Source organism: Lutra lutra, chromosome 17, assembly GCF_902655055.1.
Source record: "Lutra lutra chromosome 17, mLutLut1.2, whole genome shotgun sequence".
Taxonomy (NCBI): domain Eukaryota; kingdom Metazoa; phylum Chordata; class Mammalia; order Carnivora; family Mustelidae; genus Lutra; species Lutra lutra.
In genome coordinates, this window is record NC_062294.1 from 42,409,396 (window position 1) to 42,437,349 (window position 27,954).

Sequence of the window (27,954 nt, forward strand, 5' to 3'; positions counted from 1 at the left end):
CCCAGTTCCTGGACCTCTTCTCCTCTGTGGCCATCCATACTGTGTCATCCAGACTCTCACCTAGGCTCGTGACTTCAAATGCAATCCATCCACTGATGACTCCCAAGTTTTTCCTCCAGCTTGAACCTTCTCTCCCTGTCTTCCAGTCAAAAATACCCAACGTGACCTACACTTAGATGCCTAACAGAACTTGTGATCTTCCCCCACCCCAAACTTTCATCTCTCCTAGATGTGAAGACAATTCCCTTTTTCCAGGGATTTGTGTTAAAAACTGGATGTGACTTTGGTCTTTTTCTGTCAGTTCTTCACTCAGTGTATCTAGATCACCATGCCCGACTTCTACTACCTCGACTCAAGTCACCTTCATCCCCGGCCTGCTTTGAGGCAGTAGCCTCCTATCTAGGGTCCTTCCATTCCTGCTACATTGTGGGTCTGATCCTTTGTAAAGCTTTTTAAATGATGTCCTTCCACTCTTAGAACCCTTTGATGGCTTCCGATTTCTCTCAGAAAACCAAAGTTTTCACAAGGACTTACAAGTTTGTTTTTGTGTTTTTTAAGATTTTACTTACTTATTTGATACACACAGAGCACAAGCGGGGGCAGGGGCAGCAGGCAGAGGGAGAGGGAGAACCAGGCTCCCCGTTGAGCAGGGAGTCTAACATGGGGCTGGATCCCAGGACTGTGAGCAAAAGGCAGACACTAAACGTACTGAGCCACCCAGGCAACCTGGACTTAAAAGTTCTATATGGTTTTGTTGCTTTCCTTCTCTCTCTGACCTCAACTCCTGTCTCTTTCCTTCATTCACTCTACTCCAGCCACACGTGCCTCCTTCTGCCTTCTGCTTCTGAAACACCAAAGCATCTTCGCAGGGGAATTTTTCAGTTGTTCTTCCCTTTGCCTGAACACCCCCCACCCCAACATCTAAGTGGCTGACTTCCCCACCTTCAGGTTTTTGCTCAAAAAGTCACCTCATTAGTCATTTCCCTTGGCCATTCTATTCAAAACTGCAACCCCAATTCCTAGCACCCTTACCAGCCTCTGACCCCCACCCTCCATATATCTTATGTATCACTTTGTGTCCTCAACACCTGGAACACGATCAGGGATGTGGAAGGTGCCGAATGAATGAATGAATGAATGGACGAAGGACGCTGGCAGGGGCATGAGGAGCTCGGCCTCTTTACCCCAGTCACTTCCATGCATAGGCTGGCAGGCCAAGTGGCTGACCTGTTGCAGGCAGAGACAAGCTAAGGCCCCAGAGCCTCAGATGCTGCCAAGGTCGCCCCGAGGGCGCGGACAGCGGCGGGGCGGGGCGAGGCGAGGCGGGGACCGGGGCGGGGCTGGCTCTGCGCCTGCGCCATAAAGGCCGCTGCGCGCACCCGGCTTCCGCTAGCCGCGCCGACCGCCCCCTCTTCCTCCTCTGAGCTCGTCCAAGCCCGTGCACCCTACTGCTGTCGCCATGGCCGCGCTCACCCAGAATCCGCAGTTCCAGAAGCTGCAGAAATGGTACCGCGAGCACGGCTCTGACCTCAACTTGCGCCGCCTTTTCGAAGGGGACAAGGAACGCTTCAGCCACTTCAGGTGCTCACGCGGGGCCACAGGCGGGGGGCGGACGGGCGGGAGCTGGCTCCGGGCCCTCGGGGTCAGGTGTGCAGGTCCGGGGCGGGCACGGCCCGGCCGGCGGTCCTTGTCCGTCCCCGGGGGTCGTTGGCCGCCCCCGGCCACGGATCGGGTCCCCAGCCCAGGCCTCTGTTCGTCCTTGACGCCTCCTTGAAGGAGGTTCTTGGGGGACTTGCGGGCTCGGGGGAGGTGTCGGAACCGGGCTGCTTAGTCATGAGAAGCAGGTCCCTCCGCGGCTGCGTCTCTGCAGGGGCATCTCTTTCTCCACCTCCTGTCGCCCCCACCCCCCGCAGCCCCTGCCATTTGAGAAGGGACTCCTTCCGCAGTTGTGGGCAGGGGCCCTCGGTGACGCAGCAAGCGGGGAAGGGGCTTGTCGCCCTCCCCCCGCTCCTGGCCCAGAACGGGTGGGGGACATCCGCGGGGTGTGATGAGGATGGACAGGCCTGGGGGGTTTGCATGGAGCCGCGGAGGAAGGGTGGAGATGTGCGGGCGTGATTTCTGCAAAAGAGGCTCGGTGCGGAGACCTGTGAATGGCTAGGAAATGGAAAGGAGTCTGTTGGAGGAAATCTTGGGGAGCAGGAATCTCGGGGCGTTCTGGTGTGCGGTGCAGGTGGGTGTGTGGGGGAGGGGACGTCTGGGGCTCCATTCTGGAAGCCGCCATGGTCTGCCCTGCGTTCTGAGTCCTTCCCTGAGAGAGTCGCAGCGTGGAAGCTCTGGGAGGGCATGGTCACTCTCCTGGCTAGGCAGGGGCGGTGCTCGCAGCTGTTTGTCTTCGCTATTTGAGCGGAGGAATGACTCTTCAGGAAGGGTCTGCACGCACCTTCTGTGTGAATGGCCCCTCTTTCACTGTGCTGCTGCTGCTGCAGGTAACAGACACCACCGCTGTCCTGGGCAGCTGAGGCTTGTCTGGGGTGTGGCTCAGGGAGGATTTTTTTTCTGGATGCAGCTCTGGTCAGGAATAGGCTAGGGAGAACTGGGGTGTGGTCACTGGTTTCTGCCATCTTTTTGCAGCTTGAACCTGAACACCAGCCATGGGCATATTCTGGTGGATTACTCAAAGAACCTTGTGACCGACACTGTGATGCAGATGCTGGTGGACCTGGTAATGTTCTGGTGTGGGGGGCTTGGCCCGTGACCCATGGCTTGGCAAGTGAGCTGAGCTCCTGGAAGCCCCCAGATCCTTGAGCAGCTTTATTTCCTTCTCTCGGTGGATCTCGGTCACTGCCTCTGTGTCGACCTACGGCTCTGAGCTCCTGCTCCCCTGGCTCAGGTTCCGAGCAGCATCCCAGGGGGCCCAGGGCCAGGCATTGGAGCAGACCCTTCGCAGGCAGTGGGGGTGGACACCAGGCTGTAGCTATCTGTCAGCTCCACTGGGGGCTGCAGCAAGGCCAGAACTTGGTGGCTTGGGCTCTTGGTCGCCGATGTGGATGGGATCAGGCCTTAGTATCTTCTCTTCTCAGGCCAAGTCTAGGGGCGTGGAGGCTGCCCGGGATCGCATGTTCAGCGGCGAGAAGATCAACTTCACAGAGGTGAGCTGGCCTGTGGGCAGCAGGCACTGTATACCCTTCAGGGCCTCTTCCTTCCCTCTGGGGTTCATCTGACTGATGGCATCCCACTGTGTCTTCATCTCTCCTCTTAAGCAATGTTTTTGCTTAATGAGGGGCACGGAAGCCTGTTTCTTAGAATGGGTTGCAGGGCCGTGGGGGTGCCTCTTCCCCGGGACTGGCCGTCTGGATCTGGTGAGCGTGGAGTGTCTCCTGGTGTCTGCCTAGTGAGAGCAGGGTCAGGCCTGCAGGGATCTGGCTTCTCGAGGTGTCCTCAGAGAGCTTAGCTCTGGTCTCTTTGCTGAAAGTTTCTTTAGTGAAAAGAGGAATCTTCGGGCATAAGCTCAGTCTCCTCTGTGGTAGGCGTCAGTAAGAAGCCGCGATAAGGCCAGGCCTTGGGGGCCTTGTTCCTGAGTTGCTGTGGCAATCTGGAGGCATAGTAACCACTGAGTGCTCCGAGTCCCTTCCTCACAGGGGTTACATCCTCCTTTCACACTCTAGGAAGCTAATGATCAGAGGGAAAATTACTTATTCAAGACATCATATCTGTAAGAGACAGAGGTTTCAGACTCCACTTATCTCGCCCCTAGGCTAGGCTGAGGGGGGCTGCAGTCACAGAGGGCTTCCTGGAGGAGTTCATTTTCCTTTGGAAGAGGGGACAGGAGTGAGGTTGGGCAGGGTGAGGGCAGAGTGGTTTGAAGTCTTCCACCTTAATGGGCCTCTCCCTGGTTTGGAGTCCAGCCACCATCCCTTTCCTGCCCACCTGGAGTCTTTAGATCTGTTTCCTTTGGACTCCTCTACCAGCCTCAGCTTGATGGGACTGTTGCTTTCACACAACAAGGCCAGCTTCTTGGCACCTGTCACAAGCCTACAGTTCCGTTTGTTTCTGGCAGTTAGTGTGTGTAATGGGGCTGCTTGGCAGGGACATTTCGAGTTGCCTGCTTTGCTCCACATCCAAGGGGCTGGGAATACTTTTTAGAAGGTGCCAGCAAAGACACCATGTACTCTCACGGAGACGATGAGATTAGCCTTAATGAGCCCCCGTCCTCTGAAGCTATTTATTGCTGTGTGGTCCCCATTCTGTTCTCTCTGCCTGTGCTCACTCTGTTCCTCTTTCTGGCTTTTCATGCTCTGAACAGCTAGGGGCCCTCTGGGCTTGCCCTGGGCTTCTCCTGGGCTTCTCCTGATCTCCCTCCCCTTGTGACTGTCAGTAGACCTTGGGGCATGCATGTCCAGCGGGGAAAGGGCTGAGCCGACTCCTGGACCATGTTGCATGGTCCAGGCATGCTCCAGCATGCCTGGCGTGGCTGCCCTGGGCTGGGGTTTTTCACGCACTGACTGCTGTCCACAGGAACGGGCAGTGCTGCACGTGGCCTTGCGAAACCGGTCAAACACACCCATTCTGGTGGATGGCAAGGATGTGATGCCAGAGGTCAACAGGGTCCTGGAGAAGATGAAGTCTTTCTGTCAGGTAAGCCAAGCCTGCGCTGGACATGCCCTTGGGCATGTGTGCATGGATGGGACTGGGAATCTGGGGGCCTTGATGGGCCGCCCCTCCACTTTGCTTAGAGACGACCATCGGCCCGTGTTCTGAGGGAATTTCCCTGCCCCTGTGGTGAGGGAACCTACCACCAGTCGCTGTAGAGCAGTCTCCTCGCTGAACTCTAGGCACCGGTGGGCTCCTGGTGACAGTCCCGCCAGCGCAGAGATGGGGAGAGAAGAGTGAGGTCCCTGAGGGGTGGGATAGTTAGAGGAGAGACTTGCTTTTTCGAATCTCTTTAGTGATATGCCCTCCTTTTCTAAGCTAGAACTAGATAAAAATCAATGTTTTAACATTTGCTTGGCCCATTCCCCTGTGTTTGTAACATTTCCTGTGAGCTCTTCTGAAAGCTTCCTGTGCATCTGCTGTGGATGTGTACATCTGTCTCCTCCTCTTCGAAACACACGTGCATATGCATTCTACACGTTCACACACATGGGTTCATTTTTACGTACTCTTCTGCAGCTTGTCTGTACTTATAAATTAGAAATGTCCCTGGGTCTGTTTCGATGCTCAATAACTGTGCCCTTTTCTCCTGTTGAGGGATGGGGGAGTAGAGATTGCTTCAGAGACCAGCTAGAGATTTCCCCATATCAACCCCTGTTACCACGGTGTCTGTCCCAGGGGCGATTCCGCAAGGGTTAGTGGCCACCTTCAAGCCTGGGGTACCGGGGTGAGGTATGCGTGTGCATACATGGTACGAGTGAGCCATGCGTGCTCTGAGAGTGGGAGTGGTAATCTGGGCTCTGGTCAGCTTATCCCTGAGACCAGCAGCCCCTGCCTCTGGCTGGTCCAAGTCTGGTTGCTTTGGCTCAAAGCCACTTCAGACCTCAGATGGGAGAAGTGATCTGGCCATCCATCCTAGAAGCCTGATAGCCAAGTGAATGGGACATCCAAAGGTGAGGAAGGGTTGGCAGCCTATTGCAAATCTGGATTCCAGAATGTTCCTTAGTGGTGGTGGGTACCTGTGATGGGTTTCGGGTGTAGGGAAGGGCCTTCCCAGCCATCGGTGGTGAGTGGTAGAGCTGATGTGCATTGGAAGCCTGCTGCTCTGTCCAGTGAGCATGTGCGAGCTCAGGTCTGCTGTATGGAGAGCGTGGTCCTGGCTGTCTGGGAAGCTATTTTCAGGAAAGCCCTCCCTTACAGCTGGCTGCGGGATACTTGACTCAGACGGACGGGGTATTTATAGTTCAATGCTACCAAGTGGCAGCGTTCCACGTAAGGAACACTCGGCGTGGCTGTGCTCTTAGAAGTTTGCCAAGGCTGGATTGAGGATGTTCACTGTGATCTAGATTCTAGTGGCAGAAATCAAAAACCACCTGAGTCTGGGGCGCCTGGCCGGCTCAGTAGAGCATGTGACTCTTGATCTCAGGGTCGTGAGTTCAAGCCCCACGCCGGGTGTAGAGATTACTTAAACATAAAATCTTTTCTTTCTTTCTTTCTATTTATTTATTTATTTATTTATTTTTAATTTTTTTTTATTTATTTGACAGAGAGAGATACCAAGTAGGCAGAGAGGCAGGCAGAGAGAGGGGGGGGAAGCAGGGTCCCTGCTGAGCAGAGAGCCCAATGTGGGGCTCGATGTGGAGCTCGATCCCAGGACCCTGGGATCATGACCTGAGCCGAAGGCAGAGGCTTAATCCCCTGAGCCACCCAGGCGCCCCTATTTATTTATTTTAAAGATTTTATTTATTTGTTTGAGACAGCACGCAAGCAGGGGCAGCAGCAGGCAGAGGGAGAGGGAGAAGCAGGCTCCCCGCAGAGCAGGGAGCCTGATGCGGGGCTCCATCCCAGGACCCTGAGATCGTGACCCGAGCTGAAGGCAGAGGCTTAACTGACTGAGCCACCCAAGCACCCATTTAATTTTTAAATAAAAAATTTTTTAAAGATTTTCTGTTTGGGGCACCAGCAGGTAGGAGGGGGCTGTGATTACACTGAGCTGCCCCACTGTGCGGGATCTGCTGTGAAGTTGAAAGTGGAAGTTGCAGAACTGGCACGTGTCGTAAAACCCCATCTGGTCTAATAAAGGGTGTGTGTGATCCTATTAAAGATGTACAATTTTCTTTTCTGGGATGCTTTATTGTAATGAAACTTTAATGGTGAGGTTAAGGGTTGAGAAACTGAGCGACTTTATTTCTGTATTGATGGAAAATTTCCTATGGCTGTTGACAGCCTTATTTGTGGGGGAATAAAAAGCTGCTAGGTGTTACTGGTTTAGGGAAAGATACACATACTGGTTTTCTATTGGTGTATAATAAATGGCTCCAAAACTTGGCGTCTGTCAACAGCAATCAACATTTTTATGAACCAGGATTGGCAGTGGCTGTGCTGGCTGGTTCTGGTCTCATAAGGTTGCAGACAAGATGTTGGCCAAGGTTAGCACTCCTCTGAGGGCTTGATGGGTGGAGCCTGAAAGATCTGCTACCAACATGACTCTCTAGCAGTTAGTACAGCTTTTGGGAGGCCTCAGGTCCTTACCTTGTGGACCTCTCTACAGGCTGAGTGTCCTTATCACAAGACCTCTGATTTCCCCAAATGAGTGATCCAAGAGAGTTTGGCAAGGCAGAGTATCTCAGGGTCCTTTATTTCCTTGAGCTAGCATCAGAGATTATATCTGTCATTTCTGTAATACCCTGTTGATTATAAAGGTCACCACTGAGCAAAGTAGGAGGGGACAGCACAAAGACATGAATGTAATGTCAAGAGGTAAGGACCATTGGGAACCATCTTGGAAGTTGGTTGCATAGTCTGCCTTCAGGCTCCCAGTGATTCTTGTTCCTTCCACGTGGAGAATATCCTCACCTTCTCCTAAGGCCATATCCCATTACAGTATCAGCCAGAAGTCAAGAGCCTCCTCATGTAAATTAGGAACTGCTATAGGAGTTTCTGCATTTCTTTTAATACAGTGCAGACACGCTTCGGTTTGATTTGAGAACCGTGAATTAAAGAAACAATTTATTTACACATCGCACACCCAATGGACATGAGGTAGGCAAAGAGTAATGGATATAGGAAAATTCCTTTTCAAAAAGAGGGGGACTATGGGAGGCACACAGGAGTCATTGGTCTGAATAATTCTGAAATCCAATAGGGTATATGTTGACAATTGCTCGGTTAGGACTCAAGGCCTCGGAATCATTTCTCAAGGTTTTTAGCTTTGCCCTCCTTTAGTTATCTGCAGGGTAATTTGTGTTTGTACCTCTGCTGACTGCCCGTGGAAATGCGGTTATCCAAACGCCCCCTTTTCCTTTCGTAATCTTTCCTTTCTGTCCCTTTCAGTTAAAGCTGGTAGCATTTCTGACAGTTCGGTTATTTTATTTTATTTTTTTTTTTTAAGATTTTATTTATTTATTTGACAGAGAGAAATCACAAGTAGGCAGAGAAACAGGCAGAGAGAGAGGAGGAGGAAGCAGGCTCCCCGCTGAGTCGAGAGCCCGATGCGGGGCTCGATCCCAGGACTCTGGGATCATGACCTGAGCTGAAGGCAGATGCTTTAACCCACTGAGCCACCCAGGCGCCCAGTTCAGTTATTTTAACAGCTTTGTAGGTCTCCTATGAAGCCTCCTGGGGGGAGGGGAGGTTCAGTCCATCGGGCCAAAGCCATACTTCCACATTTCTTCAAGACAAAGCCTTTTCTACCATTGTTTTTGAGACCAGATTTTCTCAGAAGCCTTCTCTTTGACCAAATTGGTTCCTGTGTTACCACCTTAGGCCTTTTGGAGGTCCAGACAAGGGAAGGTCTTACAGCTACACCCTCTGCTTCCCCTTCATATTGTGCTTTTTGTTCGAGTGTCCTGCCTTTGATCTTTGCCAAGGAGCCATCTCTTAATTTTAGCATCTGTTGTTGCCTGGAGAAGCTGTGAATTTCTAAACCCAACAATTCCTGGCTTGCTTTGTTTGTTTGGAAGTTCTACCTTTAGTTTATTTCTCTATTCTTGGATTTTATCGTAAGCACCAGGAGGCTGGCTGCCTGTCTGGTAGTCCTGTCCCTGGCACAGACCAGTCCTGGTAGTTGGCATTCCACATTTCTCGGTCTCTGATTCTTTAGGTTCTGCTGAGAGTTTGCCCTCGTTTTGCGAATTCTGAGACGTGGGGGTGTCCCCCACTTTGCTGATGACGAAATAGGGTTTAGCTGGGGCTGAGTATGGCAGGGAGCTGCCAGTGTGGTCTCTGTAGGCCCAGCAAGCACCTGGACATTGGACCTGAGCTATGAGAATGCTTTTGAGCACCAGTGTGTCCTTGGGGCTTGGGGCTGAACGCATCTCTCCCGTTCTGTGCCAGCGCGTCCGCAGTGGTGAATGGAAGGGGTACTCGGGCAAGCCCATCACAGACGTCATTAACATCGGCATTGGCGGCTCTGATCTGGTGAGGAGGCTTCCCTGGGTCCGGGGTGAGGGGGTCCACCCAGAGCCTTGGTTTTTCCAGGGTGAGACCTGGCTTCCCCGTCTCTGTGGGCCCTGGAATCTTGTTTTCTGACGCTGCGGCTCCTTGCAGGGACCCCTCATGGTGACCGAAGCCCTTAAGCCGTACTCTTCGGGAGGTCCCCGGGTTTGGTTTGTCTCCAACATCGACGGGACCCACATTGCCAAAACTCTGGCCACCCTGAATCCTGAGTCGTCCCTGTTCATCATTGCCTCCAAGGTATGGGCCTGGGTCCTGGCTTGGCTCCCCAGCCCTGTGTCGGGGGTGGTAGTGGGGGGGTGGTGGAGGCTTTGCCAGTGTTCAGGCTCACTGTGCTTTGTGGATCGGGTCAACCTTGCTGTCCTCAGACTGTTCTTGGCAGGCGACAAACACAGTTTCCTGATGGAAGCCTGAACTAGTCAGAACCTTCATCTTAAGGCCACATCCGTTTGCTTTCTGGGATCTGTGCCCAGCCTGGGACTGTTCTTGTCTTTTGAGACCTCGGTGCTTACTGTCTGCTCCTTTCTGATCCCAAAGCCATGCCCAGTTAACGTAAGGGTTTTGTCTGCTGTTTACGTTTTCCTCGGCTTATGAAGTCCTGGAACCCCAGGACGATGGTACTACTCCTTCTAGGCCCCCACCCCAGACCCAGCCACTCTCTGTGGCTTTGTGGACAGGTGGGCAGAGGTTATGTGGGGCGACTGTCACTGCTTGTGACCATTGGGCACCCACATGGCCCCTGGGCCCTGACTCCAGGCCACACTGAGCCTGAGCTGGGGATTGACTGCTCTACTTTCTGGCTGCAGACCTTTACCACCCAGGAGACCATTACTAATGCAGAGACGGCGAAGGAGTGGTTTCTCCTGTCGGCCAAGGACGTGAGTGCTGGGGTGGGAGGTGGGCAGTGTGTGCGCTGGGAAGGACAGAGTGGGCTGGCCCATCCACCTGAGCGGCCTTATCTGATACTGTTGCCATGTTTCTCCCGAAGTTGGCGGCTGGAGGTAGCCTGTCTTGGTGCCTGCTTTTTCCAGTTTAGACATTTGGCTTTGCCAGTCCGAGACATGTCAGATGTGCTAGAACCTGCTGGAACTAGCTGAAGGCACTTCAAAGTCCCTTGGCCCCGGGAGGATCCTCTCTGCCCCTGGCCACACCCACTTTACTGGGGAGGGAACCCGGGCCTCGGAGGCCTGTGCGGAAGGATGAGCCTCTGACTCTTTTGTCCTCTTTCCCTTGACATGGGGCTCCTCTGACAGCCTCAGAGCCAAAGACTGGAAATAGTCCGTCCCACCCAGGGCCTTGGTTTCTCCAGAGATGGGAGGCTTACTTCCCTCGGGTGGCCCCCTGGGATGGGTCTGGTGTAACCTGGCTCTGTCTCTTGTAGCCTTCTGCAGTTGCGAAGCACTTTGTTGCCCTGTCTACCAACACGGTAAGTGCCCGTGTGGCCTCCCAGACTTCCTTCCCTGGGAGGGCCCAGGTCACGTCAAGGTCACAGCCTATCGGAACACTCAAGTCCAGCTGTCATTCACGGGTCTGGGGATCTTGGCTCAGCTGATGGGATAGAAGGGCTGGTTGTCTATGAGGGATATGAGCTGCAAACCATCCCTTTTGCTTCCTCCATTTGCATCAAATCTCTGTAGCTCTAGAAGGGCATCCAGTTGGCTGCGTCCCACCTCTCAGGCCTGACGAATGTCCAGAACTCTCCACACACATGACTTCCTTTGGCCTCTCCCCACATGGGATGTGTGGAGTCGAGGTGGGGGTACATCCCATTTCTTCCATGAAGAGGTTAAGCCCCAGTGAAGGATTTTGGCACAGCGACTGCCTGAGTCAGTGGTGCTGGGATGAGAACGTTGCCCTTGTCAGCCCAGCCTGAGAGGTGTGGGCTGGGGTTGGGGGGGCAGGGCGGAGCTGAGTGCCAGCAGTAACAAACCAGGTGAGCACTTGTGGTGTAGTAGGCTTGGTCCACGGCTGTGGCAGAGCTGGAACCACCCTCCAGTTGTCCCGATTGCTCCCTCCCACCTCGTCCACCCCTCTTGTCTGACCCCCACCCCTGCCTCCAGTGCTGACCTGCCCATGGTGGGGAGGCAGAGGGACATGTTCAGGCTGGCTCACCACAGCACCACTGTGTGCCTGCTGCTGGCCGAGCTCATGCTGGGCAGTAGAAGGGGTCGCCGACCTTGTCTGCCCAGGGGCAAAGCACCCAAGGGGTAGGGTGGGTTATCTCCTCAAGGCTTCCTGCAGCAGAGTCCCCATCCCTGATATCGGAAGGGCTGGACAGGGGTCCTCGCTGGGGGACACCTGGCCTCGGATGTGGGCCCCACTCTGCTCGGGCTCCGGCCCTCTGCGCAGTTTCCCGTCTGTCCCGGATGGGTCAATGTCTGTACCCCGACAGGTCTAGGCAGCGGCTCTTGCAGGACGGTGTGTGGGGCCGGGCCTGTGCATGGGCTGGGCAGCCTCGCTCAGCCGGAGGGCTTCACAGGCACCAGGCCATGGGTGGTGCCCCAGGGGAGCTGGCCTCGGCAGTTCTGGGGGTGGCCGCTGCTGGTTCCTGGCCTGGACTGAAAGGCTGCTCCAGCCCCGCCCCGTCCAACCGTCCATCTGTCCGCAGCTCAGACAGCAGGACACCTGGCACCCTGGAGCTCCTGTTCTCCTCCGGCTAACATAGGTTTTCTTCCTTCTCCCCCTTTTTAGTCCAAAGTGAAGGAGTTTGGGATTGACCCTCAAAACATGTTCGAGTTCTGGGATGTAAGTAAAGGCACATCCTTGTGCTGGGTGAATTATGTGTCCTGGGTCAAGGCATGACCACCATGGCACAGATGAGGGGCTTGTGAGGTCAGGTCAACATTTACTGAGCACCTGCTGCATGCCTGGCTCTGGGAGGGGCTGAGAAGCCCTCAGGGAGGCTTGTGGGGCAGGAGCAACCCCGCCGGGGGGGGGGGGGGGGGGGGGGGGGGGGGGGGCCTAAGCTTGCCCGGCCAGGCTAACGCTCCCTGGGGCATCTGCCAGCAGCACCCACTGGGGGGGTAACTGGAGCCACCCCTGCCCCCCTTCACTAAACTGAGGTTGTGAGTTATTCTCAGTGATGACCTTTCTCCACAATTGCAGCCTCGGTCTCTAAAGGCCACAGGGCAGGGTGAGGCAGGGGGTGTGACCGGGCAGGCCCAGTCAGGAGGTACAGGAACAGCTGGAAGGTGGCAGAGAGGAGGCGCCAGGCCTGGGGCCTGCTTGGGCCCTTGTCAGGCAGCTTGCAGCACAAACCGTGCTGGGGCGAGCCTAGCAGTAGAGGGTCACGGACTCATCCCTGCTGGGGGTGGGGGGAGAGGGGGTGGGGAGGCCGCTGGTGCCAGGCAGCTAGTGGGGAGGGCGCCTTGCCTTGGGGGGCTGGCTTGTGCACTGCCTTGGGGAAAGGGTTCCCGCTGTGCGATGCAGGGTGCGGTGTGGGTGCTATGAACGCAGGGGGCGCTGTTCTAACACATGACTGTGGCAGGCGCACCAAGGAGGGCATCCTCTGGTTGGGGACTTTCCCATGGTGGGGTGGGGGTGGGGGTGGGGTCAGTTTCCAGGCCTTTAGACTGGAAGCTATTCGCTTGGTAGCATCCACAGTTTTCTCCCTTGAAAACTCTAGAGGCCTTGGAGTCTGGGAGAACATCAAGCCCTAATGTCCTGAGGCGTCTGTTGTGTGTAATGAGTTAACTTCTTTCTAGAATGGGACTAATTATGTACCATCCTTGGAAGAATTGAGAAGTCACTCAAAGCATTTTCTGCATCCTGTGGCTCAGATGAGGAAGCCCAGTCGAGAGAGATCGGGCAGCTTCTAGCAAATGTTGCATGTCTGATAAAGTAGGGGAGGCACCTGCTACCTCTTCTCTGGGATCTGGAGCCTCAACAGGTGGTGGTCAGGGACAAAAGGGGCTCCTGCTAGCCAAACCCCTGTGTGGGTTTTCACTGCCTGTAACTTCCCAGCATGTAGAGGTGATTGGGGTGCGGCTCAGGGCGAGGCTCAGGCCTCCCAGGTAAGGCCTGGGAATGACAGTTGGGCACACAAACATGGGGCTGGGGCCGGGTAGTGAGGCATGAATGGCCAAGGGGGACACAGTGAAGGCCTCTTGGGCCAGGCCAGGCAAACCACATACACAGTGGCTAGAAGAGGGGACATGCCTGGGTCGCTAAGGATGTATATTGTTTTGAGTCAAGAAGGTGACATCTGAGGAGCCAGGGATGGGTGAAACTTCTGGAGCTAGTAACTCTTAGGCAAAATAGAAGGTCAGGACAGACCTAGGGATGTTGTGCTGGCTCTAAGGTAAGATTCAGAAGAGGTAGGGGGACATCTAAGTGGTGAGGCCTGGTCAGTTAGGGTCAGTCACGGGTGAGCTTCGTGCTAGGATCACGCAGAGATATGGTGGTAAATGGTGGGGTTTCTCAGGGCTCAGCCAGAGTTAGTATGCATTGGGAGAGCTAACTTTGGCTGGCTGGGGTCTGAAGAGGAGCCAGGATAGGTAAAGGTACTGATGAGGTCTGCGAATTCTGGAAGACACAGGTTTCAAGATGGTTCTATCGAGTAAGGTCTGCGGAGCGAGTCACATACAGGTACTTCCACCTGGATCTGTGAGTTGAAGTCCCTGGCATGGGACAGGTGTATGCATTGGGGTCTGTCCGACTGGTTCTGCAAAGTGAGTATCAGGTGATGGGTGTCTGATCACTCAAATGAGGTGATTAAAACTCAGAATTAGGCAAACCTAGGTAAGTGCCCTGAGCCATGTCAGCTACCTGGCTCTTGGCAACCTGACCAGGTGTGATGAACAGAGCTCAGGGGTTGCAGAGGCCTCTGAGGACCTGGAACCAGCCCAGGGTCCTGGCACTGGGTTTTGTCAGGGGAGGGGGCGGAGCTCAAGGGGCCCAGAGAAGTAAAAGGTAGGAATATACTGAATTGTGAAAGGTAAGGAATGGGGAGTTGGGGCAAGTGATGAACAGACAGGAGCTCCGTTGGTAAGGTGTAGTCCAAGAGGCTCGTGGTAGATAAAGGCCTTGGAGAACCACATCTACAGGGTGAGGTGTCTGAGGCCCAAGTCTCTCAGGGACTAAGAGGGTCTCACCGGTTTTCCCTCAGGCTGAGGTAGGTAGCCAGGAGCAAGCAGTCTGGTCTGAGGAAAGACTCTTTTCAGGTTAGGTTTGTATGGTAGAGTCTGCCCAGGGAACCTTGTCCGTCCGTCTCCAGCAGGAGCTGGAATCAGACAAGGTATATGTAACTAGGTTTCTTAGGAAGGCCTGAGGAGCCAAGATGAGGCACATAAAGGTAGAAGTGGGTAGAAGTGGGCTCCTGGGTGGCTCAGTGGGTTAAAGCCTCTGCCTTTGGCTCGGGTCATGATCCCAGGGTCCTGGGATTGAGCCCTGAATCGGGGGGGGGCGGGGTGGGTCTCTGCTCAGCAGGGAGCCTGCTTCCTCCTCTTTCTCTGCCTGCCTCTCTGCCTGCTTGTGATCTCTGTCTGTCAAATAAATATATAAAATCTTTAAAAAAAAAAAAGAAGAAGAAGAAGAAGTGGGTAGCTCAGGTAAGGACACCAGAGCCGACAAAGGGCAGACATAATCGAGTCTGACAAATGAGTACTAGAAATGCCTGATTGGGTCCAGGTGAGAACTGTGTCCTCAGGTGACAGACATCTAGTGGTTCTGGGGCTCCTCAGGTTGACTATCCTGGAGGTGGTCCTGGGTCCTGTGGGCTAAGACAAAAGCTGGAGTCAGGCAGAGGGATGGGTAGCTGTGTGTATCTGGAAGGTGCATGAGTTCTGGGTCTGGCTTAGGTATGTAGAACAGGTGTGTCCAGTGGGCCTTCAGAAGGGAGGTGAGATTCAGGTTTGTACATTTGGGGTCTTGAACAGGTAGGGTCTGAATTGCTGAGGTCGGGTTCTGGTTTGTATTCTGAACTGAGGAGTTAGGGTCAAGCATAGGTGGGCAGAGCTGAGTTTTTCAGATAACATCTGTGAAACCACGGGTGAGCAGAGGTAGGTTGACCTGAAGAGCCATGGTTAGTGTCATTCAACTCTGTCTTGCCATTGAATTTAGGTACAGGTAGATAGACCAGATCTGTCAGGTAAGGCCTAGAGAGGCCATGTTAGGCTTATCTAGAAAGAACTCTATCTCTTAGACTATCTCTGAGGTGATGAAGGGACATCAGGGGGATAGGCTTGGTCTCTCAGCTGAGATCTCAGGAGCCAGGATTGAGTGCAGGTGAGTCGATCTGGATCTCCCAGGTTCAGGTCAAAATAGGCAGACAGAATTGCACTTCCGCTGTCTTGTAGAGCTCTCTCACAAAGTTGATGAGTTTGTGGTCAGGTACAGCTATGTGAGATTGAGTTTCTCAGGTGAGGTCTGTGGAGTTTGTATCTGGCAAGGGTTTGTATCTTGGGACTGGCCATAGGAATTCAGCACAAGTGAATACAGCAGGGTTTGTCAGGTAAGGTCTGTGCCACCAAGATCAGGGCAGGGTCATAATGCTAGGTCTCTCCAGTGAGATCTAAAAAGTCCCAGCTGAGTCCAGGTAAGAACTGAACATCTGAGAGGAGGTACAGGTAAGCAGAGCTAGCCCACTTTGTACAGTATCAGGAGCCATGAGCAAGCACATGTAGGTAGATCTGGCCTCCCAGGTGAGGCCTGAGTACCCAGGGTCAAGCACAGGTAGGCAGAACTGGCCCACCAGGTGAGGTTTGAGGAACCAGGATCAAGCACAGGTAGATAGAACTGACATGCCAGATATGATACAAGGAGCCAAGGTCAAGTATAGGTAGGTAGAACTAGCCTATCAGGTAAAGTCTGAGGAATTGGAGTCGAGCCCAGGTAGGTAGATTTGGTTTGCTAGGTGAGGTCTGAGGAGCCAGAGTCAAGCACAGGTAGGCAGAACTGGCCCATCAGGTATGGTCTGAGGACCCAGGTCAAGCACGGGTAGGTAGAACTGACACCATGTGAGGTCTGAAGAACCAAGGTCAAGCACACAGGTAGGCAGAGCTGGCCTGCCAGGTGATGTCTGAGGAACCAGGGTCAAACACAGGTAGGTAGAATTAGCCTATCAGGTGAAGTCTGAGAAATTGGGAGTCAAGCCTAGGTAGGTAGATTGGGCTTGCTAGGTGAGGTCTGAGGTACCAGGGAACTGGGCCACAAAGTATGGTCTAAGGAGCTAGGGTCAAGCACAGGTAGGTAAAATTGGCTCACCAGATAAGGTCTGAAGAGTCAAGGTCAAGTACAGGTAGGTAAACCTGGCCTGCCAGGAAGGTCTGATGAGTCAAGGTAGGTAGAGCTGGAATACCAAGTGTGGTCTGAAGAGCCAAGGTCAAGCTCAGGCAGGTAGAACTGGGCTGCCAGGTAAGGTCTGAAGAACCAAGGTCAAGTACAGGTAGGTAGAATAGGACTGCCAGGTATGATCTGAGGGGCCAGGGTCAAGCATAGATAGGTAGAACTAGTCTACCAGGTGAAGTCTGAGGAAGTGGAATCAAGCACAGGTGGGCAGATTTGATTTGATAGGTGAGGTCTGAGGAACCAGGGTCAAGCACAGGTAGGTAGAACTGGCCTGCCAGGTAATGTTTGAAGAACCAAGGTCAAGGACAGGTAGGTAGAGCTGGCCTGCCAGGTATGATCTGTGGGGCCAGGGTCAAGCACAGGTAGGTAGAACTGGGCTGCCAGGTAAGATCTGAAGAGCCAAGGCCAAGCATAAGTAAGTAGAACTGGCCTGCCAGGTATGGTCTGAGGAGCCGGGGTCAAGTACAGGTAGGTAGAATGGGCCTGTCAGTTATGGTCTGAGGAGCCAGGGTCAAGCACAGGTAGGAAAAGAGCTGGCTCATCAAGTGTGGTCTGAGGAGTCAAGGTCAAGCACAGGTAGGTAGAACTGGCTTGCCTGGTATATCTGACGGGCCAAGATCAAGCATAGGTAGGTAGAACTGGCCTGCCAGGTATGGTCTGAGGAGCCAGGGTCAAGCACAGGTAGGTAGAACTGGCTCACCAAGTGTGGTCTGAGGAGCCAAGGTCAAGTGCAGGTAGGTACAACTGACCTGCCAGGTATGATCTGATGGGCCAAGGTCAAGCACAGGTAGGTAGAACTGGCTCACCAAGTGTGGTCTGAGGAGCCAAGGTCAAGCACAGGTAGGTAGAACTGGCCTGCCAGGTATGGTCTGAGCGGCCAAGGTCAAGCACAGGTAGGTAGAACTGGCCTGCCAGGTGAGGTCTGAAGAACCAGGGTCAAGCACAGGTAGGCAGAGCTGGCCCACCAAATGTGGTCTGAGGAGCCAAGGTCAAGCACAGGTGAGGTAGAACTGGTGTGCCGGGTATGATCTGAGGGGTCAAGGTCAAGCATAGGTACGTAGAACTAGCCTGTCAGGTGAAGTCTGAGGAACTGAATCAAGCACAGGTAGGCAGACTTGGTTTGCTAGATGAGGTCTGAGGAACCAGGGTCAAGCACAGGTTGGTATAACTGGCCTGCCAGGTAAGGTCTGAGGAGCCAAGGTCAAGCACAACTTGCTAGGCAAGGTCTGAGGGCCTGCCAGGTGAGGTCTGAGGATCCAAGGTCAAGCACAGGTAGGTAGAACTCACCTGCCAGTTGAGGTCTGAGGAATCCATGGTCAAGCACAGGTAAGTAGAACTGGCTTGCCATGTATGGTCTGAGGAGCTAGGGTCAAGCACAGGTAGATAAAACTGGCATGCCAGGTATGATATGAGGGGCCAAGGTCAAGAATAGGCAGATAGAACTAGCCTGTCAGGTGAAGTCTGAGGAACTGGAATCAAGCACAGCTAGGTAGAACTGGCCTGCCAGGTGAGGTCTGCGGAAGTGGAATCAAGCAAAGGTAGGCAGATTAGGCTTGCTTAGGTGAGATCTGAGGTACCAGGATGAAGTCCAGGTAGGCAGAGCTGGCCCACCACGTAAGGTCTGAGGAGCTAGGGTCAAGCACAGGTAGGTAGAATAGGACTGCCAGGTATGATCTGAGGGGCCAAGGTCAAGCACAGGTAGGTCGAACCAGCCTATGAGGTGAAGTCTGAGGAACTGGGGCCAAACATAGGTAGGCAGAGCTGGCCTACCAGGTGAAGTCTGAGGAGCCAGGGTCAAGCACAGGTAGGTAAAACTGGTCTGTCAAGTGAAGCCTGAGGAGCCAAGGTCAAGCACAGGTAGGTCAATCTAACTTGCTAGGCAAGGTCTGAGGAGCCAGGGTCAAGCACAGGTAGGTAGAACTGGACTGCCAGGTATGATCTAAGGGGCCAAGGTCAAGCATAGGTAGGTAGAACTGGTCTGTCAAGTGAAGCCTGAGGAGCCAAGGCCAAGCACAGGTAGGTCAATCTAACTTGCTAGGCAAGGTCTGAGGAGCCAGGGTCAAGCACAGGTAGGTGGTATGGTCTCAGGGGCCAAGGTCAAGCATAGGTAGGTCGAACCAGACTATGGAATGAAGTCTGAGGAACTGGGGTCCAGCACAGTAGGCAGATTTGGCTTGCTAGGCAAAGTGTGAGAAGCAGGGTCAAGCACAGGTAGGCAGAGCTGGTCCAGTGGGTGCAGTATGAGGAGCCCAGAACATACACAAAGGTAGGCAGAGCTGGCTCACTAGCTGCAGTGGGAGGACGTGGGGCTCGTCAGGTATACAGATCTGGCTTGCCACGTGTGGTCTGAGGACCCAGGGTCACAGGAGGGCAGAGCCCATCTGCCAAGTGTAATGTCTTGAGAAGGCCTGAAGAGTTGGGGTCCTAAAGAGTTGGGTTCCTGAAGAGTTGGAACTAAGGTCCAGCCTAGATAGGCAGAGCTGGCCTGCCAGGTATGGACTGAGGAGGTCGGTGAGGTAGGTAGTCAGACTTTGAGCTGTTGGATTCAGGCAAGGGTATGTACCCTTGGATCTTCAGGGTGAGGCCTGAAGAAGGAAGGTGAAACCTAGGTGAGCGGAGTGGCCACAGGCGAGTCCCTATGGGGCTCAAGGAGGTCTGCGAGCCCTAAGTTAGACATGAGTAGGTGGCCATGGCTCGCTCAGGCACTGACTTTGGAGCGGGAGATAGCCCCCTGGGTCTTGTCACTGAAGTCCTTGGAACATGGTTCTGGCTCACTTTTGTGGACCCAGGTCTTAGAGTTAGAGGGGAGGCTTGGAGAGCACGGCTCAGTCACAGGGAGGGAGAACCCCATCTCGTGCCGTTGGCGGTGGGCGGTTCTCTAGGGCACAGGTCTGCAGAGATCTTTGTGTCAATGAGCTGAGGCTCGTCGGTGAGCTGTTGGTGGTCAGCCGTGGTCTGCAGGATGTGAAGGGCTAGTCAGACAAGGATAGAGAGCTGGGCTTTTCAGGTTAGGCCTGGGGGAGTTGAGGTCAGACCTGTGTAGACAGAGCTGCTCTCTCAGGAATGTGTGAGGAGTCCGAATTGGGCTTAGCAAGGTGAACCTGGGTCTGTTGGTTGAGATGTGAGGAGATCAGGCAGAGACAGAGGACAGCTGGTGGAGCCTGGCTCCGCCGTGGCTGTGACCCTGCAGGGTGCGCCTTGGAAGACGACCCAGGCAGGCAGAGCTGAACTCGCAGGCGAAGCCATTGCATCCATCCATCCGTGTTTGGTGTTGTTATGAGTCCGCGGATGTAAAGCCATGGACAGAGGTATATAAAGGTGATCTTAGATGGGTTCTTGGCCCTGGGTTCAGGAACAAGTTGGCATCCCTAGGCTTGTTAGGTGAAATGGGTAGGCCTGCTCTAGCCTAGGAACTGGTGTGGTTAGTGAGGCCTGAGAACGCAGGTCAGGTGCAGGGATCCTCGGTGGTAGGATCAGGCACAGGCTCTCCACAGGGGAAAGCCAGAGTCACTGGCCTGGGGAAGTCTCAGGAACACTTAGGATGACGTAGGACAGATACAGTGCCTTGAGCCCATTCTCGGTACCCCAGTCACACATGATGGGCAGAGCTCACAGTATCACAGAGACCTGAGGATCTGTAGCCAGGCCAAGGTGTGGTCTGTAGCATTGGGGTCCGACTGGCTTAGGGTCTGAATTAATCAGGTGGGCAAAAAGTAGATTATAACTGGTTAAAGTGAGGGCTGAGGCAGGGGAGGGACAGGATACCAAACCGATGAGGAGCTACGTCTGTGAGGTGCGATCTGAAAGGGGTCCCTTGCAGGTAAAGTGAGTTCTAGAGATTATGTCTGGAGGAGGCGGTCTCAGAGGCTCAGGTCGGATGCTGCCATTGCTGAGCTCCTAAAAGTGAGGTCTGATGACCTGGGGCAGCCAAAATCAACAGCTTGGCAGTCCAGCTTCTAGAACTGAGCCTGTTTGGTGAGATCCAAGAGCCTGTTTCAGGCATGGTGTGGCTTCTGGGACTGTCTGGTAAGGTTCCCCCAAACCTGGACTTTTTCCAGGTGAAGGGCCCCACCATTCATCTCATTACCCAAGCCAGAAACCTCTGCGGCACATGTGATTGTCTTGTTCTTTCAATTCATCCTGTCTGATCTCCTGAATCAGTCCTCTGCCCTCCCTATCGAGGGTAGAATCGTGTTCCTGATGACCACCGGGGCTCCATGCTTCATCCCCCAGCACTGCCTCTCAGCTTCCACCCTCCTGCTCCCACCCCTTCCTTCATCTAGAATGTGCTGTGGTTCCTCTTGCCCAACCTGTCTCAGCGGGCCTCCAGTAGAGAATTAAGCCCTCATGCCTCATGACATCCAGTGGATGTCATAAATTAGCATCTCTTCCTTGCTTCTAGGAGGGTGCTAGCCTTGGACCATCCTTGGGAGAATGGAGAAATGAAGCATTGAAAGTATTTCCTGTGGGGCTTAATTCTCTTCACTGTTGAGAAAGGCTGCTCTTGCCACAGGACTTTGGTATATGCCATACTGGCTGTTGGAATGCTTCCCCCCCCTCAGTGCTTTCCTAGGTAATGCCTGCTCGCTCTTTAGATCCCAAGCTCATGCGCTCCCCAGATTGCTTTTATAATTGATTTCACTGCTGTATTTCCATTCTCCCAAGCACTTGCATTTCATTTCACATTTATTGGCAAGATTATTATATTTACATCTCTGGGGAGCCCTCATGGGCTGCTTCCATTGCCTGTGCTGGGAATGTGGTAGGTGGTCCATAAAAAGCTGTTAGGAAGATGGGAGTGGATTTCTGAGGACTTAGGTGATACAGGGTGGAGGCTGCAAGTGTGACTAGGTAGGTCTTGGGGATGAGGCTGAGAAGACCTCTCAGGTATGAGCCCTGGGCCTGTCACTGTCCCAGGAGGCAATGGGTCTGGCTGGGGCAAGGTTTTGGCAAGGCCAAACCCAGGTTTATTGGTATCTGAGGAGGCAGGGCCAAGACCCAGGTAGAAGGTGCTGGATCTTTCATTGCTTGAGGAGTGTGCTTGGGCGCAGGTATGGGGCATTGGGTCGATTAGTCTGAGGATGTAGGGCCTGGCACAGGTATGAGGTGCTGGGTCTGTCACTGCTCAAGGAGGGCAGGCTGGGTCAGGCACAGGTAGATCCTGACCTGTTAGCATCCAGGTAGGTGGGCTAGTCACAGGTACAAGATGCTGGGTCTGTCCGTGTCTACAGAGGCTGGATATAGCTTTGAGGTACTAGATCTGTGTGTGTCTCAGGAGGTGGGGCTTGGCACAAGTATGAGGCACCAGTTCTGTCAGTGTCCATGAGGTACAACCACACACAGGTATGAAGTACTGGGTCTGTCAGTATTTGAAGATGCTTTGGCACAGGTATGAAGCACTGGATCTATCGGTGTATGAGGGGACTGGACATGGCAAGGTACGAGATGCTGGTCTTTTGGTTCTGAGGAAGGGGGGCCTGGTACCAGGTATGAAACACTGGATCTATCGGTGTGTGAGGGGACTGGACATGGCAAGGTACGAGATGCTGGTCTTTTGGTTCTGAGGAAGGGAGGCCTGGTACCAGGTATGGAAGCACTGGGTCTGTTTCTGAGGAAACCGGTCCTGGCACAGGTATGAAGCACTGGGTCTGTGTCTGAGGAAACCGGGCCTGGTACCAGGTATGAGGCGCTGGGTCTGAGGTGCAGGCCGGGCCTGGTGCAGGTATGAGATGCTGGGTCAGTCGGTCTGTCTGAAGAGGAGGCCCGGCCTGGTGCAGCTATGAGGCACTGGGTGTGTCTGTCTGAGGAGGAAGCCAGGCCTGGTGCAGGTATGAAGCACTGGGTCAATCGGTCTGTCTGAGGAGGAGGCGGCCAGGCCTGGCACAGGTATGAGGCGCTAGGTCTATCTGTCTGTCTGAAGAGGAGGCCAGACCTGGTGCAGGTATGAGGCACTGGGTCTGTCTGTCTGAGAGGAGGCCAGACCTGGCACAGGTATGGGGCGCTAGGTCTGTCAGAGGAAGAGCCTGGGTCTGGCACAGGTATGAGGCACTGGGTCTGTCTGTCTGTCAGAGGAGGAGCCCGGGCATGGCGCAGGTATGAGGCCGTGGGTCTGTCTGTCAGAGGAGGAGGAGCCTGGGCCTGGCACGGGTATGACGCCCTGGGTCTGTCTGTCTGTCAGAGGAGGAGCCTGGGCCTGGCACAGGTATGAGGCCCTGGGTTTGTGTGTTTGAGGAGGAGGTGGGGTCTGGCGCAGGTATGAGGCCCGGGGTCTGTCTGTATGAGGAGGAGGCCCGGCCTGGTGCAGGTATGAGGTACGGGTCTGTCTTTGTCTGAGGAGACAGGGCCAGCCATGGTAAGGTCTTCAGTTGAGTCCTGTGGCTCTGATCAGTCCCATGTAGTCTGTCCTGTTGGTCAGCACAGAGGGTTGCCAGCGCCTGCCTGCTGTCTTGCTTCCCAGAGGTGGGTTGGGTCCAGGCCCTCCGTGCTGCACCTGTGGAAGAGCTTTGCTCTCAGGGGGCAAGTTTTGTGGCAGGAGGGAGGGGGGCGGGGTGTGCCAACCTTTCCTCAGCACCTTTTCCTGTCTCTCCTAGTGGGTAGGAGGACGCTACTCGCTGTGGTCAGCCATTGGACTCTCCATCGCACTGCACGTGGGTGAGTGTGTGTCTGTCTTGGCAGGGGACCAAGTTGTAGTCTGCGGTCAGGGATGGGGATCTCATGTCCCTGAACACCCTTCTGACCCCACAAGCCACTGGGCTCTCCCCCATTGGCTGGAACATTTCTTTCAGGTCAGGCGGGCAGGCCTGACTTTTCTCTGGGGTTGGCAGATTGGCCTTTTTCTCTACCCCTCACAACCGCTGTCCTGTTGTTTCCAGTGGTTGGTGAAGTTAGATCAGCCTTTGCGCTCAAGGCCGACTCTGGTTAGAGAGGCTTTCTGTGGGACTGAGTTTTCCCAGGTCCTATTTCTTCTGGCTGCACATCAGCTTTTCCTGGTTCCAGAAGAAGCCGTGTCCATTGCCACGAGGGCATGACCATTTCTGTTGACGCTGCTTTTGTGTTGCAGGATTTGACAACTTCGAGCAGCTGCTCTCAGGGGCTCACTGGATGGTAAGTGCTGAGGCTTGTGTTCTCCACTGGAGATGTCTGGTTGGTCCAGCTCCCTCCTTCCTTCCCTCCTGGGCAGCTGCTCAACTCCCACCCGCCCTGCTCTGGTTGCAGGACCAGCACTTCCGTACGACGCCCTTGGAGAAGAACGCCCCTGTCATCCTGGCCATGCTGGGCATCTGGTACATCAACTGCTTTGGGTGCGAGACGCAGGCCATGCTGCCCTATGACCAGTATCTGCACCGCTTTGCGGCCTATTTCCAGCAGGTACCTGCTGCCAGGCCAGGCCTTGGGGCCCACCTGTGGGGGGCCTGGGAGGCCCAGGAGTCCAGGGACCCAGATTCTGGCCCCTCCAGTGGGTTTTTCTCTTAGCTGCCCTCGGGCACAGCCAAGGCCCACTTGTGTTCCGATCTCAGGGTAAATCTGTTGGTGAGTGTTGGCCGAATCCGACCACCACGGGAGGATATGACTGGTTATCGTGGTGGCCAGTCAGAAAGCACGCATCTCCCCTGGGTCATTGCTTTCCTGGCCATCACTCTGGGTGCCTGCCAGAGGGTGGGGCCACCAGCAGGAACCCCTGTGGCTGGTACTGCCTTTGCCCCTCCAGGAAAGCAAGTTCACACCCAGTCTGGGGTGCCCCTTTGGGCTACTCATGGCCCTCTGCTCCCCGCCAAGTCTCCAGAACCCCTGGGGACTGAGCAGCCCCTCTCCTGGTCCGGATTCTGTTCTAGGCAGTCCTTCTACATCTGTCCCCGGTTTGTTTAGCATGAACCTGGTTTTTGCCCTGCAGCCCTTGGGCAAGCACAGCAGACTTTGGCCAATACCTGAAGCTGATTAAAGAGGCAGCCCAGTATCTGGTTGAGGTGACAGACCTAAAGGCTGCACACCTTGGACTCCTGCCAGCCTCTCTCTCAAGACATGGTGGCCCTCTTTAACTGATATCTTAAGAGAAAGGGTGGCAGGAGTCCAAGTTGTGCAGCCTTTGAGGTCTTTCACCTCAAAAAGAGGGCCACCTGGCTGGCTCAGTCAGAAGAGCATGCTGACTCTTGATCTTGGGGTCATGAGTTCAAGCCCCACGTGGGATGTAGAGATTACTTAAGTAAATAAATAACGTTTAAAAAAAAAAAAAAGACATCCGTTAAAGAAACTGTGACCGATTTCTGCTCTTAGGGAGGTCTTTCTCAGACCTCCATACCCCCGCCCCATCATGGTTCCTTCCTGCAGGGTCTAAGCCAGAAAGCTGTGAGCCTGTGTCCTCACAAGGGAGGGGAGATACAGGGGTACTGCCTGGGGACACCACACAGGGCTGGGAAGCTACGCGTAGTGTAGCCTGGGCAGGATTGGAGTACCGTGCAGCAAGAAAAGCAAGACCTGCAGCTAGAGGGTTGGGTTTCTGTCCTGTTCCAGGGCGACATGGAGTCCAACGGGAAGTACATCACCAAGTCTGGCACTCGCGTGGACCACCAAACGGGCCCCATTTTGTGGGGGGAGCCAGGGACCAATGGCCAGCATGCATTCTACCAGCTCATCCACCAAGGTATGGACCCTCTGGCCTGGGCAAGGGTGCTGCTGTGCACATGAAAGGCCCAGCAGAGACCTCTCCCTCGGGGGGCTCCCGCGGGCTGGGATTGGCACGTGGGTGACCACTGTGCCCTTTACAGGCACCAAGATGATACCTTGTGACTTCCTCATCCCAGTCCAGACCCAGCACCCGATAAGGAAGGGTTTGCACCACAAGGTAAGAGCCTCGTCCAGCTTCTCACACTTTCTCAGGCTCACCTTATACCCGGGCTACTTAGGAGCTAATGCTTTGGTTGGCAGTTACTCGAGTTTCCTATTCTTGCCATAATAAATTACACAAACTTTGTGGCTTAGAACAACATCCAGTTTTTATCTTGGTTTTCATGGGTCTGAAGTCTAGCAGGCTCCGCTGGGTATCTGCTCAGGGCAGGACCAAGGTCCAGTTTCCTTAACGGCAGCTGGGAGTCATTCTCAGCTTCAAAAAGCCACCTTGGCCTGTGGCACTGTCCATCTCAGAGCTAGCAGTGGTGGGTTGAGTCCTGCTCCAGCCTCGATTCTGTCCTGCCCCTTCTCTTGCTCTCTCTGACTCATTTGTCTTCAGTCTTCTACTTCTAAGAGCCCATGTGATTACAGTGGGCCCATCTCTCCTTGTCACAAGGTCTGCTACCTTCATTCCATCTGTCATGTAATATAACCCATACAGGTGTAACAGCGGGGGGGGCAAAGGTCATGGAGCCAAGATCGTGCTTAACCACAGCAGCAGATGGGAAAACTGTAAGATAGATGTGGCTGGGGTGCCTGGGGAGCTCGATCAGTTGGACATCTGACTTGGTTTTGATTCGGGGTCGTGAGATGGAGCCCTGAGTCAGGCTCTGTGCTCAGCAGGGAGTCTGTTTGGGATTGTCTGTCCGTCTCTTTCAAATAAATAAATAAATCTTAAAAAAAAAAAAAAAAAGATAGATATTGCTAAGTTCTTAGCAGGGTTCTTGGCAAGTCACATGTATCCCTTAAAGGGCAGTCACTATTGTCCCTTACTTTGCTGTGTCATCAGATGTGCCCTGCCGTCTCCCCTTGCTCCACTTGAGCTCTACACTGGGGGCTGGGACTAACTCCACCTGGGAAGTACCAGGCAGTCTTGCCCCTCTGCCTGTAGCTCAGGCAGGACTTCCAAGTGGAACTGGGTGTGTCTCTTGTCAGATCCTCCTGGCCAACTTCTTGGCCCAGACGGAGGCCCTGATGAAGGGGAAGTCGACAGAGGAGGCCCGGAAGGAGCTGCAGGCCGCAGGGAAGAGTCCAGAGGCCTTGGAGAAGCTGTTGCCACACAAGGTCAGCACCTCTCCTGAAGTGGGCTTTGGTTGGCTTCCTGGAGCCAGAAAGATAAAGTTGTGGGGTCTGGGTAGGGATTCATAGTGCGCCTGGGATGTCCTACCCAGTAGGAGGGACTGTCCTTACAGAGAGGCATATCCCAACCTCTGGGGCAGGATGCATATCCCTTAAGGATTTGGGGGTCATAACTAACCGGGGGACATTCCCGGGTGTTTTCTAAAGGTCTTTGAAGGAAATCGCCCAACCAACTCCATTGTATTCACCAAGCTCACGCCATTCATTCTGGGAGCCTTGATTGGTGAGTGCGGGGTGGGGGGGGGGATGTCCTGGCCTGGGGTGGGTTGGATAAAGCTGGTTGAGCCCTAATGTGCCCCATCTGCTACCTCTGCAGCCATGTATGAGCACAAGATCTTCGTTCAGGGTATCATCTGGGACATCAACAGCTTTGACCAGTGGGGGTGAGTTGCTGCTCCTCAAGGGGAGGGTGGAGAATGCCTGTGGGTTGGCTTGTGGATTTCATTTGCGAAGCTGGACCCTTCCTCCTACCCATTCTTTCTCCTTATCCTGGCAGGGTGGAGCTAGGAAAGCAGCTGGCCAAGAAAATCGAGCCCGAGCTTGACGGCAGTAGCCCAGTGACCTCTCATGACTCTTCTACCAATGGGCTAATCAACTTCATCAAGCAGGAGCGTGAGGCCAGAAGCCAATAAACTCATGCCCGGCTGCAGTCCATGTTGTGACTGGTCCTTCTTGTCCCTCCTCACCAGAGATGCACTGCACCGTCCTGCCCAGAGCAGCCTCTGGTCGCGGGCTTGGCACACAAGCCCTCTGGGGGAAGCCTGTCTGGAATTGCCACCCCGCCCTTCCATGTCCACACGCCCTCTGTTTTACCATCGGCTCAAGTGTTTCAGTGCAGCTGACTTTTCTGACCAACGTTCACTTTGTTCATGTACCAGATAGAAAAATAAAGATGCCAGAAAGGAGGTTGTGGGCTCAGCCTCTTCTCGTCTGCAGAAGGTGCTCTACCCAGGAGTTAGGTGCCTGGTAGGAGTGATGTGCCTTGCTTGATTGAGGCTTGACTGTAAGTGGTGAGTAGGTCCAGAGTGGAGGAAGGTCCCTTGAGAAGAGTGCGGAGGGGGGTGGAGCACAATCGGAGTCACAGGGGCAGCTTGGTTTCTGGAAGCAAATCCCTTCTCCTTTGTCTCCTCCTCACCTCTGTGACTTTGGAGGAATTGCACCCTTCTGTTCACTGGGTAGTTCTAAGAACCTGCATGAGATTATGTCCATTTTGGGTGAATACCCAGTCCCGATCAAGGGTGACGCTCATCTTCTGGCCAGATGCTCAGGTAATTCTTTCCTTTTATAAGACAGATGTTGAAGAAAAGGATTTTTAACAAATAACCCTTTTCTTTTCTTTCTTTTTTTTTTTTTTTTTAATTTATTTGACAGAAGAGATCAGAAGTAGGCAGAGAGGCAGGCAAAGAGAGAGAGGAGGAAGTAGGCTCCCTGCCGAGCAGAGAGCCCGATACGGGGCTCGATCCCAGGACCCTGAGATCATGACCTGAGCCGAAGGCAGAGGCTTTAACCCACTGAGCCACCCAGGCGCCCACCTTTTTA

The 27,954-nt window shown here is 54.1% G+C and overlaps 1 protein-coding gene across 1 annotated transcript; it reads left to right on the plus strand.

The window, feature by feature from the left end:
* Positions 1-1,373: 1,373 nt before the first annotated feature.
* Positions 1,374-27,064, plus strand: GPI (glucose-6-phosphate isomerase). The gene is made up of 18 exons (XM_047710618.1): positions 1,374-1,581; positions 2,632-2,722; positions 3,081-3,149; positions 4,516-4,635; positions 8,986-9,069; positions 9,199-9,345; positions 9,912-9,983; positions 10,487-10,531; positions 11,797-11,850; positions 22,983-23,043; positions 23,453-23,496; positions 23,608-23,760; positions 24,901-25,030; positions 25,155-25,231; positions 26,212-26,340; positions 26,563-26,638; positions 26,732-26,798; positions 26,912-27,064. Exons 1-18 carry the CDS (start codon positions 1,460-1,462, stop codon positions 27,045-27,047), a joined length of 1,677 nt encoding a protein of 558 aa, XP_047566574.1. The 5' UTR covers positions 1,374-1,459; the 3' UTR covers positions 27,048-27,064.
* The last annotated feature ends 890 nt before the right edge of the window (positions 27,065-27,954 follow it).

What these genes read in the sequence shown, in the direction of transcription:
- GPI (XM_047710618.1), top strand. Translation starts at nt 1,460, where the DNA reads ATGGCCGCGCTCACCCAGAATCCGCAGTTCCAGAAGCTGCAGAAATGG. An exon ending in TGTTCATCATTGCCTCCAAG is followed by an intron (nt 9,346 to 9,911) that starts GTATGGGCCTGG and finishes TTCTGGCTGCAG; the next exon opens with ACCTTTACCACCCAGGAGAC. An exon ending in TTGCGGCCTATTTCCAGCAG is followed by an intron (nt 23,761 to 24,900) that starts GTACCTGCTGCC and finishes GTCCTGTTCCAG; the next exon opens with GGCGACATGGAGTCCAACGG.